Source organism: Hoplias malabaricus, chromosome 5 (genome assembly GCF_029633855.1).
Source record: "Hoplias malabaricus isolate fHopMal1 chromosome 5, fHopMal1.hap1, whole genome shotgun sequence".
Taxonomy (NCBI): Eukaryota; Metazoa; Chordata; class Actinopteri; order Characiformes; family Erythrinidae; genus Hoplias; species Hoplias malabaricus.
Genome location: NC_089804.1, coordinates 22628470 through 22650917, shown reverse-complemented (window position 1 = coordinate 22650917; position 22448 = coordinate 22628470). Strand labels below are relative to the sequence as shown.

General features: G+C 45.8%; 1 protein-coding gene across 13 annotated transcripts in view; it reads right to left on the bottom strand.

Moving 5' to 3' along the window:
• atp2b2 (ATPase plasma membrane Ca2+ transporting 2) overlaps nt 1–15304 on the bottom strand; it is a 44045-nt gene extending 28741 nt beyond the window's left edge. For 4 of the 13 annotated variants that reach the window (XM_066671971.1, XM_066671973.1, XM_066671978.1 and 1 more), the window contains exons 1-7: nt 15049–15304; nt 7812–8069; nt 5854–5979; nt 4829–4954; nt 3894–3926; nt 2530–2622; nt 631–672 (exon numbers count right to left, since the gene is read on the bottom strand). In XM_066671971.1, the coding sequence (XP_066528068.1) occupies nt 631–672; nt 2530–2622; nt 3894–3926; nt 4829–4954; nt 5854–5979; nt 7812–8069; nt 15049–15289 (919 nt within the window). In that variant the 5' untranslated portion in view covers nt 15290–15304. The remainder of the gene's footprint in view (nt 1–630; nt 673–2529; nt 2623–3893; nt 3927–4828; nt 4955–5853; nt 5980–7811; nt 8070–15048) is intronic. The other 9 variants (XM_066671984.1, XM_066671975.1, XM_066671977.1 and 6 more) reach the window with 3 other exon arrangements.
• Between the last annotated feature and the right edge of the window lie 7144 nt (nt 15305–22448).

The window sequence follows — 22448 nt, the reverse complement described above, 5'->3', positions numbered from 1 at the left end:
ACGCTGCAGTTTCAGAATAAGTGCATTTTGTGCAGCTTCATAAACTATGAGCTGTACACCTTCATCAAAGAGTCAGAAAATTGCTTTTCATTTGAGACAATTCTGGTGGAACATTCTGTTCTAACATAATGGATTCTCGCAAATATTAAATCGTTACGCAAGCTAATGTCGACGACAAAATATTCAGTCACTCCCATGACTCAGCTGCAGCAGCTGAAGATTTGACAACTGCCTTTGTTTCTCAGTACAATGATATTTCTGCCGAAACCTGCCTCAAACGCTCGAGCGCCCATTTACAGCTTGACCTTCAGGCACAGAGGACGGTATTCCTGTGTTAATGCTCACTCTGATGGGTTTAACTAGACCCCAGTGAAAGAGCTGCAGAAATCTTCAGAAAGGGAGACAGAGTGTGAGAGATAGAGACAGACCGAGAGATAATCAAGGGCCCCTGACACACTCGGTAGAACCGGTAGACAGCTAGAAACAAGAGATGACAACATGGCAAACAGACGTCAGGCTTAATGGACGGGGCTGGAATCTGCACTCCGTCGGGGGAGGAGGAGGAGGAGAAAGAAAGAAAACGAAACACCTTGAGAGCTCAAACCAGGCGGTGAAGTGAAAGTAGGTTACCTTTGGTCTGGTTGTTCTCCATATTTCCATCCTGCATTTTACCTATGATGAAGACATACGAGACACGGAACAAAAATAACAGAAAGCAGACAATAAAACATTCATCACACAGGACATAAACAGTGAAATCAAAATAAAAAAGGAAGACAGAAAATGAATATTTCATCAACATCTCAGTGACAGTAACATACATAAACGCACAGTTGTCTCATAATGAGGTACCGGAGTACAGTATGGGTTTGGGTGAACGGCTCTAATGCCTGACAGCTATGACTCAGCACAAATCATCTGATGCACCAAAAGTTAACTTTGTGCAAATGCTGTGACTATTTTACATTAAGCGTAACCTCGGTGCATGCTCAGCAGAACGGCCGGAGCTTTCATTACGCTCGCAGCATGAGCTTGCTTATACATCTGTGGGAACTGTTTCAGATAGGGTTTCGAAATCAGTGGCAACACAACGTACAGCGTAGATACGTAATAATGCTTCGATACAGATGCCACAGAATATCTGAACACTCCAGTTCACATATCTTCTATATTAAGGTTGATCTAATTAATGAGGGAAAAATTTTAGGGACAGTGTCATGCTATGTGTTGTGATTTTAACTTAAAACAAGAGAATTACTGTGTGCTGCTCCTCAGTGATTAAGTGTTTGACACATCAACGGTACAAGCCATTCAGATATTCCATGGGAGAGTAGAACAAACACACACAGAAGACACAAACAACAGGGTATAGAGCAATAGTACACAATCACAAAGGACATGCAGGAGAGACGGACGTCAGGATGCTCATGCAACACCACAAATGGAGGGGGTGGGGCTAAGGGTCGCGTCATTGCGTAGTTAGGGAGATTCCTTCTGTACCTTTCACCTGAAACTGAGAGTGGTATGTCAGCTGGTCTACGTAACACCTTTCTAGTTATTGACAATATATTAGTTCACTCTTACAGTATACAGTTATGCAGATATATAATACAGTTACAATATCCCAGGGATGCCACTGTGGCCAGTGTGCTTTCGTTCCAACAAAGCAGAAGGTCACTTGATTTATTTAACCAGCCGTGTGCAGACTAAAGCTGTCAAAAATATGCACAAGTAGCGGTGGACCAATCACAGTCAGGGGCAGGTATCAGAACAAACGATGCAATGACTAGGCGTTCTGTTCCGCTAATAGCTAATACACCACAAACACAAACCACTGGGTTCTACTTCCAGCTGTTTTTTATTTGTTTTCAAAGCACACAAAATGATTAAAACCCAAATGACTAAAGAATACAGTTAGCTGCACTTCTGCATGATTGGAATGAAGACTTTGAGCCACATCAGCCCTTTACAGAGGAGACTGAGCACTCATGTAGTATACATACACACTAGATAAAGATATAGGCAAGATCCAACTCATCAAACATGACAAGACCCATGAAATGAGGTTCATCTTTGTGAAGAAACTTTACATGAATCAGATATCCCCTGAAATGCTGTCTACACCAAATGATACTAGTCCAATCCCCATAGTCTGGGAACGCCAAAATCTAATATCTCAAATGTCCTTCATAACAATGAGCAAGTCCTGAAGATGAATCTTCTTCAGAATCCTGTCACAGTGAGCTTTAAGTGACTGTGGATTAATGTCAAGCCCTCAACCTTAACCTCACTCCTTAACATCTTCCTCTCTGACACTGTCTTTACTCCGAGTGCCAAAGGAACCACAAGCAAAAAATACAGGGTAGAACAGAGGAGCAAATAAAGATAAAGAAGATCTCAAGAGTTGGGTGACATGCAGTAAAAGAGCTGTCAGTACAGCCGGAGAGAAAAAGAGGGAAAAGGAAGAGGAAAGGAGAGGGAGAAGGATGGAGCCATGAGGGAGGGACAACGGAGGTCTTCTCAACCTACCATTGACTAGGCTGGTATTACCAGGGGCATTTGCGCCTGCAGCACCATCGGTAGCTATAGTTGCGATGGGGTGGGAGGAGGGATGGGTGCAGTCTAGCGAATAACAATGGGCAAAAAAATAAAGGATAACAGTGAACAGAAACAGCATGGTTAACCACGATAAGTACACTTTTCAAATATGCTGCTTTTAACTCAAATCGCTGTGAAAATGAATGGCATTAAGGGGCAAAACACATTCAAAATGCAACAGAAGACTCACAGATTCACACATAACATGGGCAGGACGTAAACCAAACGGAAGCAAAGAACGACACGATGATCAATGGCACAAGGGAGTGAGGATTGACCGGTTTTTAAACACCAGACCAAGACTGGCTTTGTAAACTACCCACACCGTTTGGAGAAATCAGAATCCTCCAGTTGTGTAAGAAGTAAGTGATAAATGCTGGTGCTTATGGAAAGCAGGATAAGAAATGATTAATTTTGATCACATCTTTTGGACCAGCTGTGTGCAAAATGTCAGCCACCTGCTGCACACGTCTCACGGTGTTAGATGTTAGAGGACCACATCTACAACACTGGTGTTAGGTTTTAATCAAAACTGCGTTTATTTTCAGACACTTTCAATACACCGCTGAGTCCAGTCTTTTCAGTAATTCAAAAGGGAAAAATAACATGAACCTTATGAACTGCACACTTATAACTTCAAGTTTTTTTGCTTTTACACGTGCTGGCCTCAGACCATTCTCTGGCCACTAAGTTGTATGAAGCAGGCGAGACAAAGATTGAGAAGATCTGGGATTAGCCGTTAGCATTCTTCTTCCCATTTTAAGCGGCGTTTAGCTGTGTCTACTAATGATGTCGTGTCTCTTATGGAAGGCACCGAACAGAGCCCACTGTGGAGCAGTGTCTAAACCTGCATATGTGAGACGTGAGTGAGTATGTGAGAGACGTATGTGAGAAGTGTGTGATACTGTGACTGATTGAGAGAGTGAGAACATGTGTACGTTATAAGCCAGTTCCACTAGGAAACCTCATGTGAGAAAATGTCTGAATTAAAATATTGTAGGGGTTTAACCTCAGCTGATAGTGGTTTAAGTTAGTAGTGCTCTGAAAAGAAAAAGATCGGGTCAGCCCATTGATCAGCACATCTATGCAGGGTGTGGATGGAATGTGTTTAATCTATGGACTTAAAAAGATGCAGAGGGTGAGCTCTTTTTAAGTGGAGAGTCACTGTGATCAAAAGCCGGGCTGAAGATGGGAGAGGGGGGTGGGGTTTAGTAGGGAATTAAACGGGTTAAAGGGGACACTGCTGGATTTCCCTGGGGTAGTGTGGGGTCCGGGGGACAGAGAGGATACTCTACCTGCCAGCTGTTGGCCATCCTCCACTGCCTGACCTGTATTGCGGTTTGCAGAACGACAAGAACATAAGGCCTGGCACTGACAGAGAGCATTAGCAATTCACATTGTACTAACAGCTAGAAAGCCTCAGACTGCTAGGTCTCAGCTTCACTGCATTACTTCAGTTTTGTCTCCGTTACGTTCAACAAAGGCACGGAGAGAAGGTTACGCAGCTTTGGGAGTGGGCTATGGATAACGTCAATAATGTCCTGCTAATGTCTAAAACAAAAGCAATGGAGATGAAAGCTTAACCAGAGCTGTAACACATCGTCAGTTCCTTCGACGGTAATGTTAGAGCTCTCTTTATGGCTACAGCAATAACAGTATGGAATTTCTGCACGGCATTATATTCATTAAGTGCATATCAAGGAGGAAAAAAAACAAACCTACAGAACAGCAGCAGAAATGCAAATCAGTCCTCACCATAAAACCACAGGAGACCAAACACCATTAACATCAAGTCTACACAATCAAAGCCCACCTCTGTTGTTATGTACCATTAGCATATGGTGAAGTATTCCCACGTTTAAAATCTACAAACCCTTTGTATTAAGCTTTGGATCTAAGATGAATCATAAAGCCTTGAATTTTTGCTGAAAACAGTGCTGCTCTCAAAATAAACTGATTTAAGCAGTGAACAAATGGTCATTTTCACATATAAGTGCATCAATAATTATTAAACACAGTCTGTAGTAGCCTTTAAGGCATTCAGTCAAAATAGGATTCAAACATGAACTATCTACTGTTCACAAGCAGTTTGTAATCTGTACCTTCCCTGTATAAGTCACTGATATCAAACACAAGAGGGAAGTACAGGTGCACGAACAAAGCAGAGCCTTTGACTACAATCTGCTCCTGAAGAAGTCCTGAAGTCCAGGCTTCTATTAACATACTGTACCTTTTTTTTCCTTTTTTTCCTCCTCTTCTCCTCCAGCCCCCAGCAGAGTGAAGATGATCCCAGTCTGAGAGTTCACTCCCACGGCTGTGACCACCATCCGGCCGGACCCCTCCATCACGTGAGTGCCTGGTCATTCAAAGAGGCGTGAGCTCTCTGTAAGCCACTGATGTCACTTTACAACAGATTCTAACAGTGGCAGATGTTCTTGAGTTTTGATATGAATTCTGGAAGCTGGCCCCCAATGTTTTAAAGTTCACTTTATAATTCACACAAAGTCCCTGTAAAAACACGGCTTGGTTCTGTTTTAAATGTCAGAGCTCTGATGTTAATGCTGACGAACGTACGTTCAATGACTGTAAATACTTTATTCGTAGCTAAACTGCCAGCATGTTACTGTAAATATTTCCTTGATTATTTGTACAGTGTTTGGCTGCAGGGCACGAGACACACTCAGATACTTTAAATAATTGCAAATAACCAGCTCCAGCACAAAACGCACGGAGCGCTGTTCTGCTGAGGCAAGCAAGTGCATGATGCAATGTTGTGGACAGAAAATGAAGAAAGCTAATGGTGTCCGTGAACACTTGGAGTTTAAACCCAAATGGTGTGTTAAATTTTAATAAATAAATGATAAGATTTAAAAACTTGAACATTTAATAACACAGAAAACGTCTGCTGTACATTGAAGAAGCACTATGTAAAGAATACAGCAAGAACGTATGAACTTAAATGAGGTATTTGAATTAATTTCTCCGTACTCATTTTCACTGCGTTAACTTCATTAGCATGAGATTAGGTGCTGTGTAATTAAGCTCTGAACAAGTGAACCTTGTGATCATTGCCCAGTCGCGGTGATCTTCATACACACCACTGACTATCAGGTGCTAACAACATGGGTTTGTTTTTAAATGTAGAGTATAAAATGGTGAAAATATAACCCTGCTGTATTTAGGACACCCCACTTATGCCTCTCCTGCTCCCTGTAATGTATCGTGTAATAATGGAATAACGAAACGGGATCTAACCGGAGAGAAGCATGGGGTCTTTGTCTGCAGATTTCCGCACGTGATCCGACTCTCCCGTTAGTGAGCTCTCGTCAATCTTCAGATCGTTGCCTTGTATCAAGATCCCATCGGCAGGGAGGAGGTCACCTAGGAGACCATATATATATATGCAGTAAGTTTATGTTGTTTAAAAAAGCAGAAAGTGATTTTAAACATCAAAAATAGCAGTTTTTTAAAATCGCTTTAATGTTTAATACCAAAATTGAACCAGTTTATGCTCCATGGAGTGGGTCCCTCTTGTGGGGTTGGCAATGTTTAACTTGTATATATATACATCAGGTCCAGTCATGAACAAAATCTTGAATTTTGAAGTTTGCACCTTTAAAATTAGATACTCTCATTTATCAAATATGGAGTCTAACTTTAATACGGACTTATTGCTCTTACAGCAGTTTGCAGAGTAAAGGTTTATTGAAACTATATTAAAGTAATGGTCTTTGCAGCCACGGCCAAAGCCGTGCAAAACAACAAACACGAGCAAAACAACAGTAATAACCAAGAGGACCCACGATAACACTGTCGGTGTACCACAGATTCTCTATATACAGTGGAACCTCTACTTACGAACTTGATCCGTTCCGTGACCCGATTCGTAAATAGAAATTTCGTTTCTCGAGTCAATTTTCCCCATTTAAAATAATGGAAAACAATTAATGTGTTCCCACCCCCACCCCGAAAGTCACACTTTTTGCACTGATATATGTTTACAACACTCTCAGATTCGTAAAAAAATACATGTAGCGTTACTAAAAATAAAAGAGAAATACAGTGAAAACAGTAATAAATGACTGTCTGGAGGAGTAACACAGGCACTGGCTGTATGACGGGAGGTGGGGGGTGGGTGGAATAACGGAGAGTAGGCGGGTGAATATCGGGAGACGAAGCGTAGGTACGGCTTAACTTAGCACGAATTTCGATGTCTGCTATTTACACTAATGCTAAATTGCTAAAGCTACAATCTGCTAATCTTAAAAGCTCACTCAAGTCTGGGCATTGGGAGACTCGCCTGTTGGGGTCAGTGGCCATTTCCAGACGCCGGCTCGGAGGAGGCTCGGGTTCGTTTCTAGAGTTGTGGTTCGTTGGTGGAGGCAAAACATATTCAAATGCCCAGTTCGTATCTTGGAAAGTTCACTAGTGTAGGCGTTCGTTAGTACAGGTTCCACTGTATCTGTGTCTGAGCTTGGTCTAACAATCCCACCAACTTTCCTGCCCAGGTTCCCCAAGGTTTACTGCTGTTTTTCCTCACCGGAACACCTACCCTCACACAGCTCTCCATCCATATTATCTTTCTCCCCACTCCCGCTCACATTCAAAAATATGTCACAGCAGGCCACCCATCAACTGTGAGCTTCAGCTAGCCAAGATGGATTCCCTTTTCCAATCTGCCAAGTCTTCTCCCCCACAGGCTCTGACACTGTCAACGACTCCACGTTTATGTCCTCCCACTCCAGCAGAATTCCATGGTTAACCACCTAAAGTCTTCACCAGCACTTCAGAATCAACCCACTTTGGTGCCATGAAAGAATCCAGCTGACACTGTTTTGGTCAGAAATTCTCCTTTGCTTTGACCTGCTGTTACTTCTTTCAAATTCACAAAGTACGCCTCGAGGCAGAGACACTAAAACTTTAATGCAGACTTTGCGTAGCTTGGATTTACACAAATTGAGACATTTTGCTGCCTCAGTGTTTGCTTTAGATCTGTGGCCTTCTGTCTGTCAATATCTAATCAATTTTTAATCTATTCCGAGATGAAGGGATTTAAAAATATATATATATTTACAAAGATGGGACCCTTCAGTCCCAAACCCACTGGCCTTTAAAACCACAGTACACTCAGAAAAGATACTGCGATGGGATTTATGCAATAAGCTGAAATACCAAGCCCTCCAGGGAACTGTACGGCTGAAACTGATACATACCGTACTTGATTTGTGCGATATCTCCCACCACGATGTCCGCCACAGGAAGTTGGATGACCTGACTTCCTCGCACCACTTGGAACTTCTGCTCCTGTTCGATGCGGCTCTGTAAACCCCTGAACTGCTTCTCCTTGCTCCAGTCGTTGAATGCAGTGACAAGGACCACACAAACCACTGAGAGTAAAATGGCGGCGCCTTCGATCCAGCCGGCCTCCGCCTCCCCCTCGTCCTCCGCCCCTGCGTTCGCCGCCCCGCAAGCTGAGGGCAGAAAAATGTTAGAAACGTGTAAATATGACCTGGATCAGTTAGGATCAGCGAACCTGTGAACGTGGCCCAAGGATTTGTTCAAGGACGGGTGGCAGCTCCAAACCCCTGTCAGATTTAGTGGTGGTTTTGAACCTAACTCATCATTCAGCATCCGGTCCTGACCTGAATACAATCAAATGCTTACAGAAACGTTCAATGTTTCCAGAAGAGAAGATGGCGGATTGGGGGAAATGTGTGGAACTGACCACAGACGTGAGTGTGTGATGAACCAAGATGCATAGCTGCCCTGTCCATGGCGGGTCCCTGCCTTGTGCTCAGTGCTTCCTGTTTCCTGGAAGCAGACGAATGAATGAATGAACCAATGGATGGATGGATGGATGACCAGTCCTTTGCAGGATAGGGGCATACTCGCTTGGTCAAGATGTTAATATCTTCTTAACAATAAAACGATTGGTGAATGGTAAAGGGGTTCATTTGCATATTGCAATTTTCTGCTAAATCAGTTCTGCAACAGGCCAGTGTCTCAAAAATGACTAACGAATATTAAACTGTGGAGCGTCGGGATGTTTGGACCCACACATGCGCGCTCACTCACACACATGCAGGGGAATATAATAGCTGTATATCCAATTAGCACTGACAGGCCGAATGGTGTGGGCAGACAGTGTGAGAGAGCTTTCTAATGTATGGACACAAAGCTATGGATAAATAAATGTGTGCCTTAAACACGAGGCCAGTTAAAGGGGAAATGAGTCGGAGGATTTTTGTATGCGTAAGCACCAACTGTGCAGTCAGTTCATCTGCAGAGCTTCAGAGCAGAACACACACACACACACACACACATACAGATCCTTGTGTGGCTCTGTAAAGTAGTAAACAAGGTTCCTGAGAAGAGCCACATAGATAAAGCTTTTAAGTTTGCTTTAGCTGTAATTTATGGAACACTTTTAAAAACGACCTTTAGGATTGTGTTCAGTCCCATGGGAGGGTACAGTTTGGATTCTGATTCATAGAAGTCATTCGTTCATTCATCTCCTGTAACCACTTCACCCTGATCAGGGTTGTGGTTGTTCTGAAGCCTACCTGGAATCATTGGTCATCCCTGGACATGACCACATTCACAAGGAGAACAGACAGTGACCCGAGGTGGAGACTGAACTCAGGACCCCAGGACTGTGCTGTGCAGCATATATTTTGCAGCAGGGTGAAATCCTGCGGTGGAGGGAATAGTTTATGTTCACCTCATCATCCAACATTTCCTCTGAAGGGTATTAATCAGGAGGTTGTCTCTCTTTGCTGCAGTAGATGTCAGTGCAAACATGGCTGTGTGGATTTGATGCTTGTGCGGACCGTTGTAAAGCTGCTGGATAGGGGTGGTTTATACCTCTCTAGCCCCACTTGTCACTGGGCATGGAGATCACAGCATAGAGTATGACAGGTTCCTGTGGTGTTTTACATTCTCAGATGTTTGTTAAGGGTGGGTTGCAGTTCTCTGTTAAGATTCCTGAAGTCCACTCTCGATGGACTTGATAGTTATGTGATGGCGTGTTTCTGTAGAGAAAACACTGAGCAGTGCAGCACTGGGGTGACGACCGCAATGAAATAAAGCAGTGCATTTCATTTGAAAAGTCTTGGGCTCCTGGGTTTCATTCTCCTCTTGGGTCTTTTTCTGTGAGGAGTTTGGTCTGTGGTCCCTGTGTTTTGTGTGGCTTTGGTCTCAGTGCTCCCATTTCCTCCCACAGTCCAAACACAACGATGTGTGGGAGGATCGGCTGCGTGACGTTGTCCACTGGTGTGAGTGACTGGGTGAGTGTGTGATGCTTCCTGTCCAGTGCACTTTGTGGGTCAGAGGGGAGATTCCTGCTGGACACCACTTTCCTGCTGGATGCTCAGAATATAAACGTCTACACTGTGAAGCAGAGGCTCTACAGGGGCACTGACGGAGCACTGAGCTCTGATTCTGTCCCAATGCCATGTGGTTAACTAACAGTTACTTTTAAACAGTGAGTCCCAGTAGGTGGTGGGTGGTAGGTGATGAAAGTATGAGAGCATTAACGCTGTTGAATCAGCTAAAACTCAGAGTCTGCTACTGTGACAACGATCCCTCCACCGCTGAACAGAATAAAACACAGCGGAGAATATCACATTGTTTCATTGTTATGACTCCTGCTTCTGTCAGTGCGTTAGCAGACATTAAATGCAAGTGGAACACGGTATGTGACTGTATTATTAGTTCGCATGATGCTTCATAATTCCACTGTAGTAATTCCATGTGGAAACACATGGAAAATAAAGAACCAGCTGTTCTCTTATATCTTTGATGTCATCTGCTATGCATTATCAGACTTGAACTCATCCCCCTCTAACCCCTGCTGTATGGAACTGGAACTGCCTTTGTGCTGACATGTGGTCTACTGGGTTTATTGTTGGAGGCACTGCCGTATTTTCTGGCTGTACTTGTTTCAACAGAGAAACAGTCAGACACCTTCTGGGAGCTTATGAGAAGGGTGGTCTGGGTAGAGGTCTAAGAGAAGGTGCTGGAGATGGAGAAAGCTTCATTTGATTGAATCCACTGCAGTAGGGCACTTCAAGTTGTATGACACTTCAGGGCACAGAGTGTGAGAGAGCTGTGTGTGTGTGTATGTGAGAGAGAGAGAGAGAGAGAGAGAGAGAGAGAGAGATGAGCTGTGTGTGCATGAGAGCTGTGTGTGTGAAAGAGAGATATGTGTTAGTATGTAAGTGCTGTGTGAGAACTGTGTGAGGTACTGTCCATGGTGCTGAAAATCAGACAGTATTAGGTAACTGCTCGTGACTCTCTCTCTCTCTCTCTCTCTCTCTCTCTCTCTCTCTCTCACCTCTCTCTCTCTCCCTCCCTCTCTCTTTCTCTCCCTCTCTCTCTCTCTCTCGCTCTCTCTCCCTCCCTCTCTCTCTCTCTCTCTCTCTCTCTCCCTCTCTCTCCCTCTCCTCTCTCTCTCCCTCTCCTCTCTCTCTCCCTCTCTCTCTCTCTCTCCCTCTCTCTCCCTCTCCTCTCTCTCTCTCCCTCTCTCTCTCTCTCGCTCTCTCTCTCTCTCTCTCCCTCTCCTCTCTCTCTCCCTCTCCCTCTCTCTCTCTCTCTCTCTCTCTCTCTCTCTCTCTCTCTCTCTCTCTCTCTCTCTCTCTCCCTCTCTCCAAACTCAAACACACTGAACATAAGGACAGGATGCTCTACAGCTAAACCTGGAGGCCAGCAGCTCTAATGTACACTGTTACAGCTCATTCAAATGCAAATGTCACGGCATTAATTTGGCATCCACAGGATTTCGGCTCGTTGTTTTGGTTCAGAGTTTGATTCGTAGATGAATGAAGACACACAATACAAAAAAATGGCATTTAGGTTAAGACCATTGGGTCAAACTTCACTTCAGGTCATGGTACGTACGGCTACGTGACGTCTACATAAGCCTTCCGTCGCCCAAACCGACATTAACATTGGATTTCACATCTGTTTCAGAAATGTAATGTACCACACTTCAGAAACCACTGTCCACGTCACACAAACGGTGTTTTATTCTAGCCCTGCTATGACCTGCTGCCTCTTCTGGACCCACGGTTAATCTTCAGAACCTGCTCCCTGCAGCTGCTGGGCTCACACGGCTCCAGGGTGAGGGAAAAGTGAGTTTTTTCTCTCTATTGATCCCAACGGTGCCGGTGCTTATCTTCCATGGGAACCCTGGAGGCTGAAAAGTGTGACGCCATAATTCAATCCTGAGCTCACTCACAAGGTCGCAATGAATCTTTCCTGAAGAGACTCACCCCCCTCCCAAAGACCACTAGGCAAACAATGAGAGCCTTCAGCTCAACGGTGGTGTGGGCAACAGTTAAAGCAGATCTTCAGGATTCAGCCTTTAGTACATCACGTGCCCCCCCAGCCCCCCCCCCCCCACCACACACACACACACACACACACTCTTCCTGTTTTCTCTCCACACTGAGCAGTGCTGAAGTGTCACTGTTAGTTATGTGTTGTTTCTTACTTGGCTGTACTCTGTGGCTGAAACATTACGTGAGGTCGTAATTCTCACGGACACTTTCACGATTATTAATAAATGAAAACAAAAAAACTACAGCTGTAAATACAGCACAGGACCAGGGAGATTCATCACTCTTCTGTTTTAACTCTTTAAGGCAGGGGTAAAACGGCCACTGCAACTGTTTAATCTCTTCCTCTCTAGTGCGAGGTCTCGAAGGTGAAATTGTGTTTATTTCATGTGGTCTCATCGGTGGAAGATTAATATTCATCGCATTTCTTTCATTTCTGTCACAATCTACCAGTACTCCACACGTCAGTGACCTTTACTGCCGCACTCATCAAACAAACGAAGAATACCTTTCCAAAGAATTTGGAACACGAACGCGAACATGAAAATATCGCAGTGCATCCAACAACAACGGTAGAGCGTCTTTTACAAAGTGACAGAAGGCACAGTCACACAGAACGCTAAGCCACTTTACTGTAACTAAAGTGAAGGGGTGTGACTGTGATCAGATGAAGGAATGTAAACAAATAATAATAAATGCATTGTTGCACCCAGCGCCCGAACAAATAAGGATTTGTAGCTTTAAAGATTTATCTCGGGACAATGGGCAGAAGAAGTATTGGAACTGTGTGATTGGGGGATTGGAAAGAAGAAGGCATTTATACAGGGTTCCTCTGTTGGACAACATTTAAATACCTTCCTCTGTGGGTTTGATTCCCGCTCCGGGTGACTGTCTGTGAGGAATGTGGTGTGTTCTCCCTGTGTCTGCGTGGGTTTCCTCCTGGTGACTGGCTGTGAGGAGTGTGGTGTATTCTCCCTGTGTCTGCGTGGGTTTCCTCCGGGTGACTGTCTGTGAGGAGTGTGGTGTGTTCTCTCTGTGTCTCTGTGGGTTTCCTCCGGGTGACTGTCTGTGAGGAGTGTGGTGTGTTCTCCCTGTGTCTGCGTGGGTTTCCTCCGGGTGACTGTCTATGAGGAGTGTGGTGTGTTCTCCCTGTGTCTGCGTGGGTTTCCTCCGGGTGACTGTGTGTGAGGAGTGTGGTGTGTTCTCTCTGTGTCTGTGTGGGTTTCCTCCGGGTGACTGTCCGGGTGCTCCGGTTTCCTCCCACAGTCCAAAAACACACGTTGGTAGGTTGATTGGCGACTCAAAAGTGTCCGTAGGTGTGAGTGAATGTGTGTGTGTGTCTGTGTTGCCCTGTGAAGGACTGGCACCCAATCCAGGGTGTATTTCCGCCTTGCGCCTAATGATTCCAGGTAGGCTCTGGACCCACCGCAACCCTGAATTGGATAAGGGTTAAAGATAATGAATAAATGAATGAATGAATCAGACGAGTATATCTCTGTGATTTTTGAGCCGAGGGCTGAAGGACAGCAAACCCCTGAATCTGCAGTTCTTCCCCCTCTTTATGAGGCGAGCGTAAAGGCAGCACATCTGCCTCCTATAAAGCTGAACAGTGATCATGAATGCTCTGTGGAGAATGGACACGGTCATTTGCATATTAATGATCAGGCTGATTCCTCTCCGAAATTCCCGGGAACTCATCTGCGGAAAGTTTGAGGCGTTCGTTTTCCCGCGTCTTGGAATACGTTCAAATTACCAGCCATTTTGTGTTCCTGGGTGTAATTGAATTCCGGGTCGTTATGATGATGGATATTACTTACTCAGCATTCTCTCCCACGTTTGCTTTAATGGCTTTGTCTTCACTGTGCGCTTTATGGCCCCGAGGCTTGATGTATGGCCTTCACCTAAAGGTTATTTCTCTAGAGCACACTTCATTAACTCCGGGTCCATGCGAGGCGTCCGTTTCGCTGGGCTTCCTCTCAGAGAGGCAGGATGCAGAGTCATGCTTGTTAACGAGGCTGGAGTGAGACTGTGCTGTGCTTGAAGAGGCAGGGGGAGATGCTCTGAACTTGGTGCAGTGTGTAGAGGACTTCCTTGATGGCGGTTTTATTACGTCTCCCTCGCTGAAGCACTTCCGATGAGTTACAGATATGATAACAGGATCCGTCAGGTTGATAATGGTGAGCAGTCGAAGCTCAGATGCAGGCCTTCCATTAGGAGGTGTTATATGTGAACACAGGTGGGTATTCAGACTTATTCTCTTGCTGGAGTCCTTCACAGATTCTTGAGAATTTCCCTCTCCACGACCCTCACTCCCTACTTGCCTCATAAGTAAAACACACTTGTCCACATGTTCAAACTATGTATAAGAACATTCATTCATTCATTCATTCATTGTCTGTAAGCGCAGAGGCAGGAACACACCCTGCAGGGGGTGCCAGTCCTTTGCAGGGTGAGACACACTCACACCTACAGACACTTTTGAGTTGCCAATCCACCTATCAATGTGTGTTTTTGGACTGTAGGAGGAAACCGGAGCACCCGGAGGAAACCCACGCGGACACAGGGAGAACACACCACACTCCTCACATACAGTCACCCGGAGGAAACCCACGCAGACACAGGGAGAACACACCACACTCCTCACAGACAGTCACCCGGAGAAAACCCACGCAGACACAGGGAGAACACACCACACTCCTCACAGACAGTCACCCGGAGGAAACCCACGCAGACACAGGGAGAGCACACCACACTCCTCCCAGACAGTCACCTGGAGGAAACCCACGCAGACACAGGGAGAACACACCACACTCCTCACAGACAGTCACCCGGAGGAAACCCATGCAGACACAGAGAGAACACACCACACTCTTCACAGACAGTCACCCGCAGGAAACCCACACAGACACAGGGAGAACACACCACACTCCTCACAGACAGTCACCCGGAGTGGGACTAGAACCCACAACCTCCAGGACCCTGGAGCTGTGACAGAGACATTACCTGCTGCTATTGAGCCAAACGACCACAGCTTCACTTCTGCTTTCACAACACGGTTATCAAATCACACACAAGCAATGGAGAAGAAAACAAAGACGGAGGCAAGACTTACATTCACTGCCCTCTCCAGGAGGCTGATAAAACGAGAGGCCTAAAGAGATCATGGCTGCGATTTCGAGGATGATGAGGGTCACATCCTGTAGGGCTTCCCAAACTAACTGTAAGAAAGTTTTTGGTTTTTTTGGCGGTATCAAATTCTGCCCGTAGACATCTTTTCTCTTGTCGAGGTCAGCTGGATCGCCCGTCAGACCTGCGGGAGGAGAGAGAGAAACACGTGAAACCCAGGATTTCATGTAATGCCATATACTTGGGTTATTCTGTGCTTCACTGTGGCCCAAAGATCTCACCTTCCTGACAGACACAGGTGCTAACGTGGCTTGTTCGGCCAGGTCAGCTGTTCTCCTCACACTTACGACCGCGGAGTCAGCACCAACTGCCACGTACTGGCACTTGTTTTTTAACAATGTCCAAACTCAGAGTGGCACACGGGGAGATCTGACCCCCTGAGCATCTGATGTGGCATCATGAACATTTCTAGTAGCTGCTGCAAACACAATGATGTCTTTGCTGTGTCCCAAAGTTTATTAATTTGGCTTTTTTCAACGCAGTTAATGTTCTTTACACTGTGTGAAATTTACATAAAAACTGACCAACAGTAAAAAAACGGCTTTGGGCTTCTCCTGTAGAACCGCTGTCTTAGAGATACTTGGGTTTCCTTGCACACAAATGTAATAAAAAAAACACAAATGACAGACAGTGGCACTAACATCTCCATCTTTCAGGGTCCACAGGTAAACAACTTTCCTTTAATATGACTCCAAAACGTCAGTCATCAAGCACAGTTTGCCCTGACTTTGTCCCGGTCCACTGCTTCTTTTCTAACCATCGCTGGACTGAGAAGTGCACAGTGTGAGATCTGCCCCCAGGAGTCTGCTGCGGAATTGCTAACATTTCTTTTAGCTGCTCCAAAAACAGTAGCAGCATCCTGTGCCCACGTATGAAAAATGAGCAATCCAGATCTGGCCATGTGAGATTGGGCCCTTGTGTCACCCACGGTCTCCAATTACCTGCTGACTCACAGCACAGCTTGTGCTCTGCTCTTACATAAAGCCCTCAGTGAGAGAAGGCCTTGACCCAGCGCCCTTCCCTCCTCTGTAGCTGCCCCGCTCCATGCAAATGATCCTGACATTACTCCAGCTGCAGCAGGAGAGCTCCACATCACAGAAACAGCGTGCACTACAACCGACCAACGTCAGGCCAACGCATCCTCACGGCAGGCTCATAAACGTCGTATCAGATCAGATTTCATTCATTTAAAAAAGAAAACTTATATTACTTCTCCTTTTTAAAAACTCAACTTGCTATCAGCAAGAACATGCTCTTGTTTTTTAGCCTTTTTTGCTCAGTTCTCTTATCTTCCTTACCTACAGGGTTTAATCTACAGCCATGTGACCGCAGAGACTCCCGCACGGAGGCAGGACAGTTCCAGATTCTGGGCACCTGACACCTGAAGCGGAGCTTGCTTCGTCCCATATTTTCTGACTTACCCAACACCCAAACGCTGACTGGGTTTATGTAGCTTTAACACAACATCTTACAAATGCCCCCCGAAGGTAGAGCACAGTGGGTTTTTCTCCTCTCTCTCAAAGACAAAAAGAAGAAGTGATGTCAGGATAATCATTTTTGAAGTTCATTCATTCATCTTCTGTAAATACTTCATCCTGTTCGGGGTCGTCCTGGTCTAGAGCCGAACTGGAATCACTGAGCTCTGGGCAGGAACACACACTGGACCGAACAGAACATCAAACACTCATCCGGTCACTCACACACACACTCGCGGATTGGGATCCCAGTTTCCCTCGGGAATATCACCTGAAACAAGCTGAGTGACCGTTTTAAAAGAAATTAAAAAGATGAAGCATGATCTCTCTTTGAAGGACTGGCGCCCCCTACAGGGTGTGTTCCCGCCTTGCGCCCCATGATTCCAGATTGGCTCTGGACCCACCGCGACCCTGAACTGGATAAGGGTTACAGATAATGAATGAATGAATGATCTCTCTTTGTCCACAGAACTGTATCTTACTTTATTGGGGAAAAAAAATGACAAGCAACGCAAAAAAAACACAGCTTAAGACTTTAGCAACTGTGGGAGAAGATGAAAAAGCCACAAACTGCAGGAAAAAGAACTCATTCATGCCACAATGCAGGAAACTCCACTAATGAACCCCCAACTGTGCATTAAGCAAAGAAATGTTTCCAGCCTTGGTTCAATTCACGTCACAATCCACACAATACAAGTGCATTAGGAGAACATCGCTGCCTCTAAATAAACCTTCACATACCTAACTGGTCTCATCCCAGCCGAGCTCTGCCAGCTTCACCAGACTACAATTACCCACTTTCTTCAAGTTACACCAGTGTCGGTGTCACAGAGGCAAGCTGAGCCTGAAAGGGCCTCATTAAGTTGATTCCAACATGAAATGGCCATGTTCCAGTTCAGACACCAAAGTTAGACTTGCTGAACTACAAAACAGGTATTTTAAGTGACAATGGCCAATTACGGAGCGTTTTGCTCCCTGCTGAATAAGCGAAGAGATCTCTGTGGATGAGCAATTTACAAAGACCAGCCTGTTTCAAACAGCCACTTAAAAAAATTACAGCATTTTAATGTTGGTATCAGTGAATGCCATCAAGATCCCAACAGGATACACTCAGAGATGGGCTCTAGGTGTAAATATAGATTCAGGTTTGAGCCGCTTTTAGTACGTGCAGTACATATGACAGTGTCACGCCTAGACATTTAAACGAGGAAGCTCCAGGAGAAGGAAGGGGCTACGTCTTGTGTTGACAGCACTTTCAGGCTTCAGAAGGAATAGGGTACGGAGTAGAAAAGATAATATTTTGACCTTGATTCCCATGGGGGTCATCAAGAGTGCCACCAAGAACATAGCATTTATCCACGTGAAGTGTACTTTGGATTATGAAATCCCATGCTCAGTGCATGTGCGTATTAATATGGGGAAATAGAGCCCACCAACCCACACACTGTGAAATACTGAACGCAGGCATATTACATTTGTACAACCAATCTCCAGTCACAGCGCTGGACCCACAAGCAAACGCAGGGTTAAACCCTGTAAACAAACATGACCAGAGCAGAGAACTCGCAAAAATAATCAGAAAAAGAGTGTGTAAGCTCTGGGTGAACTGTGTGTGGCTCGGTATAATTTAAAGTCTGAAGCAGGCTGTTTACGGAGGGGAAGAATGCTGCTGTGGGGTTTGATCCTTGTGGTTGTTTGACCACAGCATGTCACGTATGTTTCATTAAGAGAATGAACTGCTTGCTTATGGAAGATGGTTAAAATATATCCCGTTTAAACAAGCTCAACCATGACGGGTTTGAGTCCAGCTCCGGGTGACTGTCTGTGAGGAGTGTGGTGTGTTCTCCCTGTGTCTGCGTGGGTTTCCTGCGGGTGACTGTCTGTGAGGAGTGTGGTGTGTTCTCCCTGTGTCTGCGTGGGTTTCTTCCGGGTGACTGTCTGTGAGGAGTGTGGTGTGTTCTCTCTGTGTCTGCATGGGTTTCCTCCGGGTGACTGTCTGTGAGGAGTGTGGTTTGTTCTCCCTGTGTCTACGTGGGTTTCCTCCGGGTGACTGTCTGTGAGGAGTGTGGTGTGTTCTCCATGTGTCTGCGTGGGTTTCCTCCGGGTGACTGTCTGTGAGGAGTGTGGTGTGTTCTCCCTGTGTCTGCGTGGGTTTCCTCCAGATGACTGTCTGTGAGGAGTGTGGTTTGTTCTCTCTGTGTCTGCGTGGGTTTCCTCCGGGTGACTGTCTGTGAAGAGTGTGGTGTGTTCTCCCTGTGTCTGCGTGGGTTTCCTCCGGGTGACTGTCTGTGAGGAGTGTGGTGTGTTCTCCCTGTGCCTGTGTAGGTTTCCTCCGGGTGACTGTCTGTGAGGAGTGTGGTGTGTTCTCCTTGTGTCTGCGTGGGTTTCCTCTGGGTGACTGTCTGTGAGAAGTGTGGTGTCTTCTCTCACTGTCCATAGGTGTGAGTGAATGTGTGAGTGTGTGTGTTGCCCTGTGAAGGACTGGCGCCCCCTCCAGGGTGTATTCCCGCCTTGCGCCCAATGATTCCAGGTAGGCTCTGGACCCACTGCGAACCTGAACTGGATAAGGGTTACAGATAATGAATGAATGAATGAATGATTCACTAAAACTAGATACTGTATACACAAATCCATTACTAAACACTGAGCCGAGTCTTGGTGCCTATGATTTCGAGGAAAGATCCTGTAATCTAGGACCACGGGCGTGCTTCTGTAGTCTGCACCAGTCCTGTGTATCAGGCTCTCTGCCAAATTGGTGTGTAGATTGTAGCTGTCCCCCTTATCTTTCCGAACCCAAAGAAACTGCTGAACGAGTGATCTCCTTTTGATCAACAAGCTCTTAGGATGGATGCCATCACTTATTCCATGGACAGGTGTCACGCTCTTGAATGGGGGTCAGGGCTCCACAGGCGGTTCTGGCAGCAGCAGCCGTTCCACAGCAGCTGGGCAAACGTGATTGGGTCGAGCTCTTGTGTTCCCGGGGCTTCGGTAAACAGGATCTGTGGAGTGTGCTAGTTCAGCTGGTCCAGCTGTAAGGAACTGATCCCTGTCCCTGCCCACTGGTACACGCCCTCGCTTTCTGTACCCCCATTAAGATGTTTTGGGAACCGGGGGCTCTAGACGGAAGCAGGTACCCTGGTTTTGCCTCGGCTGCTGGCGGACAAACCATCTCATTTGGTCCAAACGAGCCTTTGGAATAATTCTCTTGACAAGCGCCTGTAAACAGCCAGACTGCTGGGAGATGATGCCCTTAATGATAATGACGCTGATGCTCAAAAAGTAATTTCAAAACAATCCTGCAGCTTTATCCCTGGGAACATTTGCACCGAATCAGACATTTATGCTTAGGCAGGGTTTTTTTATGGACCAACTGAGACTTGTTTCCTTTCCTCGAGCCTGTTAGGGTTGGATTAGTGAACCCACCAGAACACAATGCCGCAGAGGATCCGACGACTCTGCCTCGTCTTGTTAATCCGTCGGTTCCTGCTTCTTGTGATTCCCGGTGCCACGTGTTTTACTCTCCATGTGTCTCTTGTGTTCTGGTTGAAGCCCCGCCCTTTTCTAGTCATGTGATCCTCCCCCAGTGTTCAGGTCTTCCTCACGGTCACACGTATGAGATAAGGACCCCCGTGTTTGCCTCACTCTTGGTCTGCTCTTGTGTTCTTCTAATCTTTGTTTCTTTGAATTTGTTGGTGATGTTACTCTGAGCTTGTGTGTGTTTCATTTAATAAAAGTTACATCTGCGTAAGCGTCTAGCCTCTGACTGACACCATCCATGTCACAGAAACACAGCAAAAGGTAAAAATCAGCTTCCAAGACAGTGCAATGCAAACTACAGAGAGGAAGGAAACAGATGAGTGAGGAGAGAATATCAGGGCTAATGAATCGCAGGCTAAAATACATTTGCTCCATAGCGGGTGGTAGAGAGAGAGAGAGAGAGAGAGAGAGAGAGAGAGAGAGAGAGAGAGAGAGAGAGAGAGAGAAAGAGAGAGAGTGCATTTTGCAGAGTGTGAAGGCTTCAAACGATTCCAACACTAAGGAAAGAATGCCCAGGTTGCAAATAGCAGTGGGAGCTAAAAATAGCCTCATTAAGCATTCGCTTTTCATTGTGTTTCTGTGTGCAAGATTCGGTCTCTCTTTCTGGCCCACACTGATTACACCCCCACTGCCCATGCACTGCATCACTTCCTTCATGCGCTGTCCCTCGTTCATAGCCCCAGGGAACCAGACCTTAAGCGCTGTATTGGGACACAGCCCATCTCGATTAAACCAAGCAGCATCACACCAGCTGAGCTCTGGTCTGAACGGTCGGCCTTGAGTGGCGCTCATCAGCAGCTGCAGCACCACAAATCCAGCACCTGCAACGGTTCACTGGCTTACTCCCCCACCACAACCTGTTTATAGCCCTAAAAAGGGTTCTTCAAGGTTCCTATATACAGGCACTGGTTAAATATAGCAGCATAACACACAAGGAGCCAGCTGAACGCATGCACAGCTTGTGTTATTGGAAAATAATCTTTTATACATCACCAAGCCAGAAAGCACTTTATAGAGTTTAATAAATGAATTTAGCCTCCTGTGCTTGTATTATTTAAACAATTCGGACTTTCAGAGTCAGAAGCACGTTTACGTAAGAAGGCAAAGACGAGGTTAAACGGAGGACAGGGGGAAAGCGCTGCTGTGGTGTCTGATCCTTGTGCAGGTCAAAGACCACAGAACTGTGTACAATTGTGGACAAAAGGTAGGAAATGTCCCTATTAATAAACCCAATGATCCCACCTGAGAGAAAGGTTGTTTTTTTAAGCCGTTATATAAATCATCGCCTGCGACTCACGTCAGGAAACGTATAGAGTGCTGTGTACTGCCGTGTGAACGGCCTAGAACCGTAAATACTAATGAACAGAGTGATATATAGGGCTTTCTGAGACGAGGGTTAAGTCACGGCCCATCTGATGTTTTATAGTTGCCGAGAATTTACAAAACAATGAGCTTGTGCAGAACAACAATTACTTCGTTCATTATGTGGGTGCGGTCAGTTTAATTCCATCAAGTAATAAGGGTGGACTGATGCTGTGTGTCTGTGAAAGGTCACTCCAGGTTTACAGACAGAGGAAGGAGAGATTAGAGAGAGAGAGAGAGAGAGAGAGAGAGAGAGATAGAGAGAGGAAGAGAGAGAGAGAAAGAGAGAGAGACAGAGTGTGAGAGAGAGAGAGACAGACAGAGAGACAGAGAGAGAGAGACAGAGAGTGAGAGAGACAGAGAGAGAGAGAAACAGAGACAGAGAGTGAGAGAGACAGAGAGAGAAACAGAGAGACAGAGAGTGAGAGAGACAGAGAGTGAGAGAGTGAGAAAGACAGAGAGAGAGAGAGAGAGAGAGAGAGAGAGAGAGAGACAGAGAGAGAGACACAGAGAGACAGAGAGAGAGAGCTGTTCTGCAGTCTTCACCACAGATCAGTCGAGGCACACGGAAGTCGACTGAGGCTTTACCCACTCGTGGGACCTGCGCTACACCAGAATCCTCTCATTAATTTGGGAGTAAAACCAGGGCATGCTGCACCTGTAATGAGGCGGCGTACGCGAGGTGGGGAAAACTGGGAAACCGGGAAAAAAGATTTTTCCAGAGATCAGAGAGTGATCTTTTGGGCTATTTGGTGTGCGGTGTAGTCAGCCAGACTCGAACGCCTCCTCCAGTATTTACACGACCCCACGCTAACGTGTGCCTCCCTCCGTTTACCTGCATCTTTATCCGATCCAAATACAATATTAAAGACTTCCCCTGGTCTCGCAGAGGGAAAATTGAATTGGATGACGGTGGTAGAGATGGAGAGAGCGATATTGCATATTTTAACAG